Source organism: Alexandromys fortis, unplaced genomic scaffold (assembly GCF_014885135.2).
Source record: "Alexandromys fortis isolate MF-2015 unplaced genomic scaffold, M_Fortis_MF-2015_v1.1 scaffold_36, whole genome shotgun sequence".
In the NCBI taxonomy this organism is placed as follows: domain Eukaryota; kingdom Metazoa; phylum Chordata; class Mammalia; order Rodentia; family Cricetidae; genus Alexandromys; species Alexandromys fortis.
Window position 1 is genome coordinate 7,489,011 of NW_026067915.1, and position 15,252 is coordinate 7,504,262.

At 49.8% G+C, this 15,252-nt stretch overlaps 2 protein-coding genes and 1 long non-coding RNA gene across 9 annotated transcripts in view; 1 reads left to right on the forward strand and 2 right to left on the reverse strand.

Annotated features, from left to right (window-relative positions):
- Positions 1–7,222, reverse strand: part of Tex264 (testis expressed 264, ER-phagy receptor) — a 28,670-nt gene extending 21,448 nt beyond the window's left edge. For 2 of the 7 annotated variants that reach the window (XM_050139683.1, XM_050139677.1), the window contains exons 1-3: positions 6,941–7,088; positions 6,194–6,262; positions 3,574–3,865 (exon numbers count right to left, since the gene is read on the reverse strand). In XM_050139683.1, coding sequence (XP_049995640.1) covers positions 3,574–3,831 — 258 coding nt within the window. In that variant the 5' untranslated portion in view covers positions 3,832–3,865; positions 6,194–6,262; positions 6,941–7,088. The other 5 variants (XM_050139678.1, XM_050139681.1, XM_050139680.1 and 2 more) reach the window with 5 other exon arrangements.
- Positions 6,706–9,320, forward strand: LOC126500055 (uncharacterized). Its single transcript, XR_007591236.1, has 3 exons — positions 6,706–6,842; positions 6,953–7,135; positions 8,497–9,320. It is a non-coding gene; the product is annotated as an uncharacterized lncRNA (long non-coding RNA).
- The window catches only part of Rad54l2 (RAD54 like 2), a 92,326-nt gene continuing 86,332 nt past the window's right edge, over positions 9,259–15,252 (reverse strand). Inside the window, exon 22 of the mRNA XM_050139676.1 lies at positions 9,259–15,128. Within this exon, the coding sequence (XP_049995633.1) occupies positions 14,134–15,128 (995 nt within the window). The 3' untranslated portion in view covers positions 9,259–14,133. The remainder of the gene's footprint in view (positions 15,129–15,252) is intronic.

Consider the following 15,252-nt stretch of genomic DNA (forward strand, 5'->3'; position numbering starts at 1 on the left):
GATAGAGCAGACCTACAGGAACGGTGACAGCACCTAGCCACAGGGCCTATCTGTGGGCCAGCGTGGTTAGGACTCCCAGTTCTTCATTTCCTTCCAACACAGAAGGGCCCAGAGAACTTTTAACCCTAGCAGAGAAGGCTAAAGACAACTTTCAACTCTCCAGTACCCACCTTAGAAAGGGGCTGAGAGTGGAACCCTGCTCACCCTTAGCAAAGGCAGTGTGAAGTGAACTATTAGATAGGGAAGTATTGCAGGTCTGGGACGGTGGCCTCTGGAACTCACTCCTACTCGCCAGACACCTTCAAGAGGAAATGGCCTGTACTCCATGAATGCTGGCCATTGATGAGAACACCACCTGTGATCCATATCAGGTACTGTCCACTCTCTGACACATAGTGCCTCCCTACACCCCTTTGCCCTCAACTACGTCAAGGCTTTCAGGGTCAGGGAATGGAATCCTTCCTCCTGACTCACAGGAACCATCTGCTCAGACCTCATACTTTCCTCCTATCCAAGACTCTAGGACTCCAGACGTAAGCAGTAAATGATATGAAAAAATTTACAGCAACTGCTACTGTCCTGCCTTGGAGGTGTCTCTTCCTTGCCACTTTCTAGACCCATACTGAAAAGGTGGAGCTTCCCTAAGCCTTTCTCAGGAATCGTCTTCTCTCTTGCACAGCTTGAGATAGGAATAGTCATGTCGAGGGAGCTGTTGGTTCATACCTCAGCAGGGTGAGTGATCTCTCTGACCTGGCTACTCACTGCTTTTCTCAGGGCCTGGAAGAGCATCACTTCCTGCCACAATCACAGAGAAGCCCATCTGGCTCCTGCTGTACTGTGTTGGGAGACTGGAGGTAGTATGCCCAAGAAGCTGGCCACTACTAGCAAAGGCGACTAGGAAGTAGCAAACAAGAATTTTCAGTTTTTCTAAGGAGAAAAACAGGGTCTCATCTCCAGCATCTCCAGGTTCCTAAATCTTCACCCCAAATGATGCTGTACCCTAAGTACTCAACAAACTATACCTCATGGTCTCCATGGTACCCCACCGCCAAGCACAGGCCTGGTACAGAGAGCCAGGACTCAACTATGTATTGACTAAAACAAAAAAAGATTAGTACCCTGTTCAGGCTATCTTCATCCCAGTCTCCTCCCCCACCGTACCACCACACACCTATTATACCTGTTACAGCACCAGAATGTAGACCAGATGGTTTGACAGATGGCTGTGAATCCCTGAATCCTGGGAGTTCATGATTCCCTAGCCCTTTTACAATCACCACTGGACAATGTCTAGCTCAGGAACACAGAGAGCCTCAAGTGTCCCTGTGCTACCCCAAGTGTACGCCAAGATATAATCCTGCTATCATAAGTATCTTTCCAGGGAGCTGGAGAGATGTCTCAAGAGGTTAAGAGCACTAGGTTCTTTTCCTTTTCCAGAGGTCCTGAGTTCAATTCCCAGCAACCACATAGTGGCTAACAGTAATCTATAATGAGATCTGGTGCCCTCTTCTGGCCTGCAGGTATACACACAACCAGATTAATGTACACATAATAAATAAATAAAAATCCTAAAATTAAAAAAAAAGCTATCTTCTGGAGTGACCCAAGTTTCCTAGTTAGGCAGGTGCAGAATCAAAGTGGTCACTTTAACCTCTTCACTCATCTTCTAGGCTGACCGGACACCCACTGCCAGGTCAGTCTCACTTCCCACGCTTTCTTGTTAAACATCTGTGGAGAGCTATGTGCTGGGATGACTGCCTCACTTTGCCACTGACGTGAATCCTGTCAGTCTCTCTATGAAGCAAGTATTTTATTAGGATGTTGCAGAGGAGGAAACATTAGTTCATAAAAGTTGTGATATGTCTAAGATTGTACATTAAAAAAGTAATATGATATGATCAGATTCCAAACTGCCAGTTCTAAGGCTGTATGTTCAGGGCGCAACTCCCTTGTACCTGCATCCAAGGCAGACGGTGTTCAGTCAGCACTGGAGCCCCAGGGCCCATCTATTCCTGAAGAGAGTCACATGACAGTTGATTGGAAGAAGTGGCCAATGCCAAAGGTTCTGACCCTGGATTGAACACCGTCAACATAAAAGGGTTATGTGCTTCCAATTGTACTTGGGCCTCAGTGCTTCTGAATCCAGGTAACGCCATCTCCAGCCATGTGAGTGCAAAGCCTCAGACAATGTGCAGTCATCCCTCAGGCAGCCTGTGCCACCTCTCACCTGACCCAGGCAACCTTCTCAATGGCCTCTATGCCTCATCTTCTTCCCTCCTCCACTGTCCTTCAGTCAGCTTCCTAACACAAAGGTGGGAAATGATGTCACACCTCCTCCACTAGCCCAAGGAATCTTCTCATCCCCCCTTCTCTCTTTCTCTACCCACCCCATACCCAAAAGATCACATTTCCTATTCACCCCAAGACTCCAGGCCTTTGTTCTCATGTTTCTTATAATTTCTTAATTCAGTCAGCCCTACACAGTACAGGCAAATTCTATTCATGTGAGAAGACTCATCTATCTGAATCTTCTCTACATGCTTGAGGTATTCTTCCTAAAACCTCCAAATCAAACTTCTAATTAGAGACACTGAGTCCAGTTTCTTATTGGCAAATCATCTACATGGGACTGACAAGCTAACTACAGTTTACTGAGTGAAATGCCATGTCCAATTCATGTCCAGAGTGTGGGCAGAGAGGACAGAGAGAGGGATCAGCACATCCTTGTTTCACCAAGGGTCCCACTGAGGCCTTCTCTTTAGGCAGAGTGTAGGGCTTGCTCACTTGAGCTTTCCAGGCAAGGAAATCAGACCGAGGAATCCAAACAAAAATCCCCCAGGGTTGTTTGGTATGGCTCAAAAATGGAGGCTAAAAAGCCCTTGGTAGAGCTGCCAGCCCATCTAGCTATGGACAGCACCACCCCATAGCACAGCAGGAAACTACATTGGCAAGCCCTGACTCACTGTAGGCTTCGGTTCAGCCAGACGCCTACAGGGTAATAGTGATGCTGGATTAGTTTTTGAGCCCAGCATCTTGGGCATTTGGCTCCACTTGGCCCTCTCCCAACAGGTAGCTTGAGGTCTACAGAAAAGCTGCATCACTGGGTGGGAAATCACCACAGTGACTAGAGAGGTAGGATTCTGAGCCCCATGCCCTGAAGCTGCCCTCTTGGTCCTCGAGAGTCCACAGACCTGGCATGAACGCTGAGGAATGGAAAACAGACAAACAAGATTTAACCCTAGAGAAAGGGCAGACAGCCTAGGAGCACTAGCCTCTAATGGAGACAGGTAACAGAAGGACAGCAAGAGACAGAGAATCCAGGTCCAGACAGGTGGGGTCTACTGCACTCAGAAGTCCTTGAGAAGACCTAAGCAGAGGGACACAGTTGTGCGCGAATACAAAGCTTCGGTGGCCCAGCCTAAATCTGGAAGGGCTTTAAACTTAGAGAGAGAAGGTAACTGCAGGACCAGCTTAGAGTTCCCTGTCCTTTACTTGGAAACACAAGATTCTCCTACCCCACCATGATCCGGCCCAGGCTTATCCAAGAGGCAGAAGCCCACGGAGGCTCCTTACCGTATGGGGGTTGTCATAATAGACACCGATGGAACGGAGTTTGGGAGAGATGCTGCAGCTCTCTGTGAAAAGCCGTCCAATGTGACCATAGGCCCCCACATGGAACTTGTAGGCCACAGTGATGTTATGGATTGGGGGTGATCCAGCACTCACTGTCACCCCAGTCAGCAGTCCTGAATACCCAGCAAAGGCCAGCAGCGTCAGCAGCAACAGCAGAGTCAGGCCCCCAATCAGGCCCAGGAGCAGGAGATCCGGCATGGTTCTGGGACTCCCTCTCAGCACCCCAAGGCAGCTGCAAAGGAGACAGAAGGGAGAGGAGGCTGGCAGCCTGCTTTAACCTTGCCTGCCTGCTGATTCTGGCCCAGCCTCAGCCATGCCTTAGTGCTCTGACCCAGGAGGGGAGGGGCCTCAGGTATTTACACACGGTGACCTAGAAGGGAGCTACAGATGACTGAAGCCACAAGCCTCTTTATTTCCTAATCATAGCCATTGACGCTGGAACAACTCTGCCTGGCACTAACAGCCCTGCTCATACCCAAGGAAACTGAGTCATACTCCAGGCCCTGACTGGAGTGATTTCCCCCAAGCTGGGCGAAATACCACCTTGTCTGCCTCTTCCTTCCTGCAACTGAGCCATACTACCAGCCTGGCACCCTCAAGCCTCATGCACTACTGTGTGTGGTGGTGTGTCGGTGGTAGATATGAGCCGGGGACGGACTGACAGATGTGGAGTTCAAACACTCGTTAACAAACAGTATATCAGGCCGGGCGGTGGTGGTGCACCCCTTTAATCCCAGCACTCGGGAGGCAGAGGCAGGTGAATCCTTGTGAGTTCAAGGCCAGCCTGGTCTACAGAGCTAGTTCCAGGACAGCTAGGACTGTTACACAGGGAAACCCTGTCTTGAAAAACCAAAAACTAAACCAAACCAACAAACAGTTATACCATAATGAACAAAATCACTGGGAGAAAATGGGCCACAAGAAGAAAATTTATGGGAAATGCTTTTTTCTTTGTTTGTGGACCCATCTGGTTGTGGGGACCTGGATTTCCAGCAGAACTAGAACTCTAAAACTAGAAAGGCTGAGATCAAAACAGCCTCAGAGGACAGAGCAAAGTCCAATGTGGGTTTTCAAGTCATGAACACCATGCTCATCAGCGTCATTCCACTTCTGCCAGTCCACGAAGATTAGAAACAAAGAAGAGGAGTGGAAATACAAGAGGGAAAAGGAGGCACTACTCCTAATGGATGAAGAAGGTCTCCAGGCACAAACCCAGCATTCTAGGCAGACTCTTCCAGAGGGCTGCATCTGAGTAGCCCAGGGACCAGAGCACAGAGAACAGTTAAAAAGAAAGAGACACATGAACTAGGGAAACTTTCCCGCTCTAGTTACTTAAAATTCAGCCAGGAGTCAGTGAGATGGCTAAGCAGGGAAAGGTACCTGCTGCCAAGCCTGACAACCTGGGCTCAATCCCCAGGCCCACATGGTGAAAGAAGAGAACCAACTCCCTAAGTTACCCTGCACACCACCCACACAGTGTTTTAAAAGGCTGGGGAGATGGCTCAGCAGTTAACAAACAACATTGGCTGCTCTTTCGGAGGACTTGGGTTCAACTTTTAGCACCCACATGATGGCTAACAACCGTCTGTAACTCCAGTTCCAGGGGATCCAACACCCAAAGGCATCAGACATGCAAGTGATACACAGACATACCTATGTGGAAAACCATCCACACACGTAAGAAATACAATTGAATTTTAAAAATCCTATTTAAAAAGTAAAGGGTTTTCAAGCTGAAAAGGCAATGCTTTAGCCCTATAGAAAACTTAGCTAAATGGATTTTTCCCCCCCCTGAAGTTTCTGAGTATAAGATATGCTCAGTTTGTTTCTGGAGTCAATGGGCAGACAGAACTGGCGTACAAAGAAGGAAGAGTATTTCTGAACTCATGTCAGGACACTGAGGTGCCTCCCACTGGTCTCGTGCATCTTGTACTCTTGCCTAGAAGTTTCATTATCTTTTCTGTTTGCCTTCTCTGCCCTGCTCATCCTTGGCTCCAGTTCGTTTCAATTCCTTTCTGATAATATGCTAACAACTCTTCCACCCAGTACTTAATACATCCTAGGCACTGTCTGAATGTTGAAACCCAGCCACTTCACTAATCCTCAGAAGAATCCAATACGGTGGTGCGCACCAGGAAACAAGTGGCTGGAAGTCGAGATGCCTGTCATAGGCCACATAGGTACAGCACAGAGCCACTTGGACCCACACACAGGGACTGGGACCCCAAATAGCCTGACTCCAACCCACTACCAGTGTTTCTCTCCTCTGGTTTCCAGAAAGGCATTTCACCCATGTTGGTCCTTGCTGTACTCAAGGCTAGAAGCTCTCAGCATCTAGGCCACAGCCTGCCTTGCGAGTGACAAGCATTGCCACACACTTCTGTTGTAAGGGAACTACTTAGCTCCCAACCTTTCTCTTCCTTCCACTTCCCAAACTGCTCAGAAACGGGGCGATACGCTTCTGCCCACTCCCAAAGCTTTTGTCAGCCTAGGAAGGAGAAGTATGACAAATTCCCCCACACCCAGTAGAGAAAGGCAAGGATGGGATGAGGAGGCTCACCTAAATAGCCAGGCTCACTTCTTAGCAACTCATAGCATCCAGTAACAGCAGGGCTCCAGTGCTCCGGCGCTGGGGAGAGGACAGGGGAGAAACGAACAGTCAAGTCAGCCCTGGACACAGGCAGTGAGCCAAGCAGGACACCAGGCCCTGAGCAACCCCTTTCCAGTGAAAGCCCACTGGACGGGATGTCTACAAGCGAGCCCACCCCACCCTCAGACCCCGGGGGGAAATCAGGCCAAATCCAGAGTCACAACGTCAGATCTGGTGGGATCTTCACTGGGCCTAACTCTCATACTTGGCGTCAACGCAGTCCCAGCTGCTGACCTTGGGCACTCTCTTGGGCCTCAGTTTCCACTAACGTCAGAGGTCCAGGGCATTTGCCTTCCTTGGCCCCGAAAGCGTCGGAGCCGGAGCTGAGGCTCGACGCAGGCTTCCTGTGGCCGCTCACGTGCGCTCTGCGGAGGGCCGGGCCCTTAAAGGGACCTGCGCCAGCAAACTTGGGCACTAGGAGTCCCGGAGGGCGCCACTCCGCGCCCTCGGCTTCCAGCCCCCGCTCGCCTCCCGGCCTCACGCACGTCTGCAACTTCTGAGACGCAATAAAGTTTGCAGTCGCGACGAGGAGCGCGGCCCCAGGAAGCGGAGCTGAAAGGTGAGCCCCGCCCGTTCTCCCCAGTCCCACTGACCCGGGGCGAGCCTGCACCCGAAGCCGAGGCAGTGGGCCGCACCGAGAGGTCAGGACCGCCTCACCCTCGCTTTCAGGCCGGGAACCAGGCCGATCCGCCAGTGGGCCAGACACGGTGCAGAGGGCGGTTCCGGCAACGGGGCCCAGACGCGAAGGAGGATGAGGGAAGCCCCGGCGTACACCCCAATGGGAACGCCTCGCCTCCGGCTCCGCCCTCACCTCAACAGCGTCCCCACGGACGCGGACCTGCGCCGGAGGAGGTTACTGCTCAGTCGCGGAGCTTGCGCGCGCTAGCCCCTCACGCTCGCTCCGCCCCTCTCGCGGCGGGACGTGGCCGTGGCTGTGGGCGCGTGCGCTCCAGACTCGGTGGGCGGAGGCCTGCCCCGCCCCGTCTCCTTGGTAACGTGCACGCCTTTTAAACTCCCCCCCCCCCCCCCCCCCCCCCCCCCCCCCCCCCCCCCCCCCCCCGCATACACACCTGGCTGGAATAGCAGCGCCCACAACACACATTCCTACTTCCAACAAACCAGAACTCCTGAAGGTGACCAAGCAACAACCAGTAGAGGAGGGAGGGGAAGCGCAGCGTTTTAGGGAGGATCAGCACAGCAATGTCGGCCTCTTAGCAATAGTACCACTTAACTCTTGCCACCTTCTTACTGAGTCTTCAGGAGAGGCCTGGGAACCCTGCAGGGTCGGGCTACTTGCTCAGTTTTACATCTGAGAAAGCTGAATCCCAGTCGGGGCTAAACAAAGAAGCTCTGGACTACCTCTAGAGAGTGCAAATATCCATGTCTCCCCTCACCTACCCATCAGATCTTTGGTGAGCAGAGGAGTGATCATTCCTCCATCCAACATTTATTAAGTGCCACTTCCTATCAGGACCGTTCCAGGAGCTGGAAACAATTAATGACCAAATGAAAGCCCTGGCCTCCAGTTCACTTCAGGGAATGCCTTTCTCCCAAGCTTCTACTTCAGTGCTGTGGATGTGTCTGTTGGGAGGTCTAATTTGTTTAATATAGCATAGGTAAGTGCAAGCCCCTTCAGTGCAGGTTCAGTCTTGAGCTAGTATCTGATGACCCATAAACCTCAAAGCACTGAGACGCCCAGATTTATGATGGAGGTAAGGAAGGTAACTATGCTTGTAAACTTGGCTGTTCATAAATTTTGCTGCAAGACAGGCTGGTCCAAGGACTATCCTGGTGCTTCTGACAAGGTAGTTATTTGGAATGATGATCACCCCAAAGAGTATAACAGGAAGATGACTTCGGGAAAAGTCAGCAGTCATGGGGTAACCTGATCTTGAGCTTCATCCAGTGCTCTGGACAGTCTGCCTGGCAGGGTGGTTATTGAAAAATCTCCAGGGTAGGGCCAGCAGGAAGGTAATTATAGCTGTTTTACCTGTGAACATCGAACAAGGACAATGATTGGCTGCTTCGAGCAGAGGGACTGTATACCAGATATAGTTGAGACACAAAAGGGGCACATGATCCAGGTTCAGGGACAGCCTTTGCCTTCAGGGCCCATGGTTAATTCTGTTTCTCAGAGGTTGATTAGGCTCTCAGGAAACCATTGCCAGAAGACACCCTTTCCTCATCTTGTTCTCTCTGCTCACTTCCTCTAGCCTGGAGTGTCCCAGGAGTTCTGTGGGAGAGTTGGCCTGCATCTGGTGATCAGCCCATCAAGCTTCATCTCCCAGTGTTTCCAACAATGCCAATTATCGGGTGGCCACTAGGGGGAAGCAGACGCCTTTGCAAGACCCTTTCTACACTTCTGACACGTCTCAGATCAGCTCACCTCTTCTCATGTCGCAACCTATCCTACCCTACCCCAAACCTAGACCTGCCCTTCCTCTTTCCCAGGAATCACCAACTGAGGCTCTTTCGTTCTGTGTAAACTGCCTGAGAATATCCCTCCCCCAGGCTCCTTATCTTAAAATAATTAAATTTATGGAGGTAGATGGAATTGTCTTTCCTCCCCACCTCTTGCTTTCCAAAACCTGTTATAGCCAGTCTAACTCCGTCAGAGAATACTCACACAGTTAAAATGTTACCCACGTCTGCCAGCCCCACCATCTGAAGGATTGAAGCTAGTTCAGTCCTGAGCCACTCGGCCTAGAAAAGGGCTGCCTCCACAGGACGCTCCACAGCTGAGGACTAACTAGCTTTAGCAACTCCAAATCTGCTCCATTGTCCTACCAGGAGCCTGGAAATGCAGGAGCACTCAACCATTTTCGGGTGCAAAAATAGGAAAAGCCCAGTGAGTGACACTGCCTACAGGACCTGTTAGCAGCCTGTGCTACCCACGTGCCCGTTGTTCTGTGATCGTCCTTTTGTCACCACCCAGCTAAGCTGCTGGCCAGACAACTGCTTGATCAAACAACATCTCGAGTTTAAATTTTATTTTACAAAAAGAGAAATAAAGAAAACTGATAGGCAGTTATACTGACTTACAATTGTTCTGTTTGCTTTTTTAAAAAAGTGACATGAAACACAAGTAAAAATAAATACGTCATAGAAACAGCCAGTTGCCCAGTCTCTGGGGCAGAAGTGCCTGCCCTGCTGAGAGAGAGGGAAGCCCATGATCACACTAGCAGCTGGATCACCAGCCACAGATGGTCCTCTAAGCCAGGCATGGGTCCCGGGCCTCAGGGGCGTCCTGAGGAAAGAAGACAGAAAACTAAAGCCAGGTACCAGGGCCTTGGGGCAACCCATCTCCTCCCACCTCCCCCAACTCCTCTGGCAGCAGTGTGGCCTTAGTGGTTATCCATTACAACCCCTTCAACCCACCTGGACCCTCTCTCTGATCCCTCTGAAGAGGGTACAAGGAAAAAACCTGTCTTGGGCAGGCTGGAGGGATTCTTCTGGTGAGTCCCCAGCCTACCCTGAGTTACACAACCAGATAACAGTCATTTTACACCACAGTGCACATGAGCACACACACATGCAGACGCATACACACACACACACACACACTCAAACACAGCTGGGCTGAACTCTCTTCCAGGGAGGGTCCTGGGTCAGGTCACAGTATGAGGTCCCCTCTCATCTGAACATCATCCTAGTAGTGGTAGCAGAGTGCCCAAACCTCCCTCAGCCCTCTACATTGTAGATTATGCAGTCTGCCTGGCTATCTCTCCCCAGCACACTAGGTGACTATAGCAAACAGACTTGTGGCAGGGGAAAGGCGCAGACTTGGGTCCCTGAAAAGCAAAGAGGGTGGACACTGCCTTCTTAGTTCATCATTATAGGACTCAGGTATTCGTAAAAGGCCTAGAGCCAAGCTAGTGGCACAGAACAGACATTTAGGATCACAGCAACTTGAAGACACAGGGGCAAAGGTCAGTGTAAAGGAAACGGAATCTGATGGTGAGCAATGGGCAGAGCACAGCACTTTCAGCTCAGCCTGGAGGTGCTGATTTCCTGGGAATTAGTCAGCAGAGGAGCCACAGTCATCCTTTGGAGGAAGGGTGACTTCTCTCAGCATCTGTGATGGGGAGAGAGCAACCTAGTTGAATGCACAGAAAGCCATGTCTCAGGTCTGGCCATGTAGAAACCAAAGGGAAGGGGGATGCCAAGAGTCTGTCTAGGAACAAGGAATGTAAAGCCTCCAGAAAATCTTCACCCATGGGAGTATTCAGTTCCAGAGCAAAAAATGTCAGGCTTAAAGATACTGACTGCTTGCTACCAGCAGTCCCATCTATATGGCTCATGCTTTGTTTCAACTAATCAGCTCTTTGCTTCATGCTCCCAGAGTGAGGAACTTCATTTTTAGCTGTAAGTCACAAATATATAATGTACACATAAACTCCTAGAAAAGAGTTCCAAGGACCAGCCAGCATTATCTTTAAGCCAGGAAACAATAGATACTTAAGTAGCATAACTCAAAGGGTCGAGGACTTCAAAGATGCTTATCAAGAAGGATCTGACCCAACAGGGGTCATGTACTTCCTTTCTTGAATAGCTACTCCATTCCTACCAGAGGGGATACAGACTAAGAAAAGGGAATCAAGTATCTCAAGTGTCATCCTGCATCATTTAGTAGTGTTCCCTAGAATCAGAATTTAGAATACACCAGAATGATTGGACTTGAGAGAACTTTCAAAACATTCCATGAAAGATAAATAGAACTAGTGAAGAGAAAATGCATGAGTCTGATCTTTGTCTGCCTTTGCCCAGGGTCTCACTGTGTGCGTAGACCAGGCTGATCTTCCTTCCTCAGCTTCTTGAGGGCTAGGATTCCAAGCATAGGCCAACAGGTCCCCTTATCAAGTGTTTCCAATCTAAGTACAGTACTAACTGTACATTCCCTACGCCCCTCATCACATGCTCATGTTTGCTGTGCATGCACATTTCCCCACTAGCCCACAGGAAAAGCCAAATATTTTAGACTTGTTGGATGGGAGGTACAGGTGCCAAAGTCCACGGAATCAACAGGCAATTCAATCTCCCATGCTCTCATTCCACCGCTATGCAACAGAAGCTGCACATTATCACAAAAAGCCTTTTTTAACCAGAAGCCTTGCCTAGAGTTATGGCCTCTGCTAAGCTGAAGTGAGTTCAAAGTCCTGGAATGACAGCGTGTAGGACAGACACATGCCATCTCTCAGAATACCCATTTACTTCCTGGCAGCTTAAAAACTGACTGGTTTCAGTTCCCTACTGAAATGATTTCTAGTGATTTCCTATTTGTGAACACAGAAACACCCACTTCCCTGGCTGGCAAGGAATACACACAGACATACAAGTCTGGGAGCTCAGTGTTCCAAGGTTTGAGAGGCACCCATGTAACAAACACAGACACACTTGACACAGATACATGCAACCTCTAGGAGCTCAATGTTCCAAGGTCTGAGAGGCATCCATGTACCCACAAAGACATAAATACAGACACACTTGACACACACACACACACAGCCCCTCTGGGAGCTCAGTGTTCCAAGGTATGAGAGGCATCTATATAATACACACACAGACATAAACACAGACACAGCTAACACACACAACTCTGGGAGCTCAGTGTTCCAGAGGCATTGATGTAACCCAAGTTCTGTGTGTGTTTTTCAAATTACAGAGATCAGGACTAGCTCGCTCACACTGCGCCAGCTTCAACCTAAGAGCCCACTCCAATTAAAATGCCTCAACTATCTATTTTTGGGCTACATTTCAGAGAAAGCACTGATTGGAACTGCTATTTTAAGTTATTAAAATAATTTGCATAGCTAAATTGTAGATCTAAGGCTTCTATGAGTAGAAGAGTTCAGTGTCTGACAGGGTGCGTATGAAAACATAAAGTCCACTTTTGGTGTTCTGGGCAGTACACACACAACATACAACATACCCCATCAGCATCTCCCTGTCTGAGAAAACCCCAGTATCTGCCTTAAAGCTCCCTCCTCCCCCAACAATGGAAGCCACTAGTCAAGAGTTGCAAGTTAAGATGCATATTGGACTAAGAGGCAGATTTAGCAGTTGCCCAATCAGGTTGGAGCCAAGGAAAGGTGGGAAAGTCAGGCACCATCATGTGTGTTATTCATCACAAAGAACTGCCTGGAAATATTCGGGGGCAGGGGAGCTATAGGACACAGTACACACCAAGAAACAGCCAGTGTTTATGTTTAAGCACTAGAAACTCCTGCCCTCGCATTTAGAATAGGGAGGGAGACCAGAATAAGTCATGTGTTCTAAAACAAAAGCCAGACAATGGAAGGGCTTCCCCACACCCTTCAGAGAAGATGGAGGCAACAGAAATCAGGCCCACACTGACCCCCTAATATGCTGAGGAAGCCAAGACAATTCCCAACTGGAAACCAATAGTCCATTACCTCAACCCGGCAACTACCTATCCAGTTTCACTATTCAGCAGAGAGAACTGGCCTGTAAAATCATCATAGAAGATAACAGTTCAAACGTGGAGGTTACTTACTTCCCAGTAGCAAAGTCCATGATCCCAAGTTTCAATTTCTGTGGAATGAGTCTCACCACCCCCAACTAGCCAGTCTCAGGGCACCCTGATTTTCCTGAGAGGCTACTTCCCCACAACACAGTCGCTTTAACTCTTGGTTAATTCTAATTCTCATCCCCTGGTTAATTAATTCACCGTCCATCTGAAACTTTTTTTTTTTTAATCCACCAGCAGCTAGGGGGTCTGGAATATCTTAGAACTTCCTTTACTATCTCCTATCTTTCTTATAACCTCCCCCTACCACCCTTGCCCCAAATGAAGATAATAAATAATTGCCCGTAAGAAATAAATTAACATGGAGCTCTCTAACAGGGAGGGAGAGAGAAGGGCTTGGATCTGCCCTGGTGAAGCATGTCTTTTCTAACCACGACATAACTCAACCTCACTGCAGCCTGTATGTCTAGCCTGTATGGAAAGAGACATCTACTCAGAGATGACCACTGGGGAGAGTAGGAGACTGGAAATGCTCCCTTTCTCATGATTGCCCCTCAACTTAAACACGTGACTCCGAAAACTAGGGCCTCGAGTTAGCATGGCCTTCTTTGCCTGTCTGGAAGGAAATGATGCCCACGGCTCTTCTCCAGGACTCAAGTGATGTTCAAGTGAGTAGCCATAAACCACCACACTCTGATCTACACTTTAAAAAAGAAAAGTTCATTTCTTTACTTTACCTTACTTTTCCCCTCCCTCCCCTCCCACCTTGATCCATTCTGCTACATACATATGTGTGTAGTCTCTCTCTCTCTCTCTCTCTCACACACACACACACACACACACACACACACACCTGTTCTGCTTCCTTCCTACCTCCTAAAAAGATACCACTTCACATGGAATCTCAGTCTGTTTCCCACGCCCGCCCTCATCTTCCTCATTCCCCCTCTCTCTTCTCCCATCCCAGGCCAAACTAAGACACTCAGTAAGGCAGCTAGCTCTCTTGGGAGAGATGTTCCCAAAGGCAAAAAGGGATATGAGCTCTTCTACACTCAGATGGGCAAATGAGCAGACAGCATAAGCAAGGCAGGAAGGAAGAGGCAGGTTGCTCTACCCCTCCATCCCTGTTTTCGGTCCCTGATTTCCCACTATTGCAGCTCTGCTGGGGTTTCTGGGTTTTTTCTTTTCTTTTTCATCTTCTAATAAACAGCAATAGAGCCCTGCCATAACGGCCAACCACTCTTCTTTGTCTTCTTTTCCCTCCTGCCAAGTACCCTATTTTTAGAAAGACCAGGTTCACTGCCTTCCAGTTTGGTGGGCAACCTGCTAGGGGCCCCAAGTGAGGTGGGAAAGGGCTTCCTAGCTATTTCCCAGTGACCTCTATCACATCATCATCTTTATCCTCATCATCATTGGAGCTGAACCCCACCTCGGCAACCTCATGGGAGTCAAATGGAGGCACCTGGGACCGGAGAAGGCCACCAGCTGGGTAGCCTGCATGTGGGGACATATATCCTGGGTAGACAGACATGCCCCGAGAAAGGTTGCTGGGCAAGACAGGGGAAGGAAAAGGCGCAAACATCCTCGGCTCGGACAGGAGTGGCTGTGAGAATGGGAGTGAATAGCTGGGTAGTATCCCTGGCACAGAGGGGTTGAGCATGAAGGAGGGGTTGCTGGCAGTGACTGAGGTAGCCGTGGAAGAGGAACTGACAGGGCCTGCTGGCACCAGAGGGTCAGTAGTCACTGGAAACACCAGGCGGGCATCTGCCAGCAAATTGGACAGCTGGTAGTAGGAGGGGGTATTGCCCATAAATAGGGAATTCTCCCCAGCCTGGGAGGTGAAGGGGGTGGTGAGGTTATGATTTAAGGAGACGGGTGGCATGGCAAACCCGCCAGAGACTGGATACCCGTGTTCATAGGGCTGCACGGGGGCTGGCAGATGGCCCTTCCTGGACCGCCGACGGACTGACTCCTGGGTGGCAGATGGAGTGGCCAACTTTCGCTTGTGGCCCCTTAAGTCCAGCACTGGGTGCCTGCCACCACTGGGCTGGCCAGTCACCAAGAGGGAACTATTGAGGCAATGACCCCCAAGGCATGGCTCAGTTCCAAGAGCTGTCCCAGGAATGGTGCTACTGTCCATAAGTTGGGCTGGGGGGCCAGGCAGGGCGGTACTGATGCTGGGGGAGTTCTGGCGGGATTCCCGAGCAGCGGCCACATCTGCATACTGCTGAAGCTCACTGATGATTTCTGGGCTGTCAGGAGAGACGGGCCTGGCCAGCCCCTCAGGATCAGGGGCTTTGGGTGATGAGGCACTGTGTCTGCCATTGCTTGTGGATGCAAGAGGAGGCCCCTGGGAACCTGGAGAGAAAACACAGGTAAATGAAACCAGAATGGAAAGGGAAAAACAATTCTATGAAGAATAAATCTTATAATGTGGTCCCCAAATTCTCACTGTTTGATATTTAAATGTCATCCAGTCAAC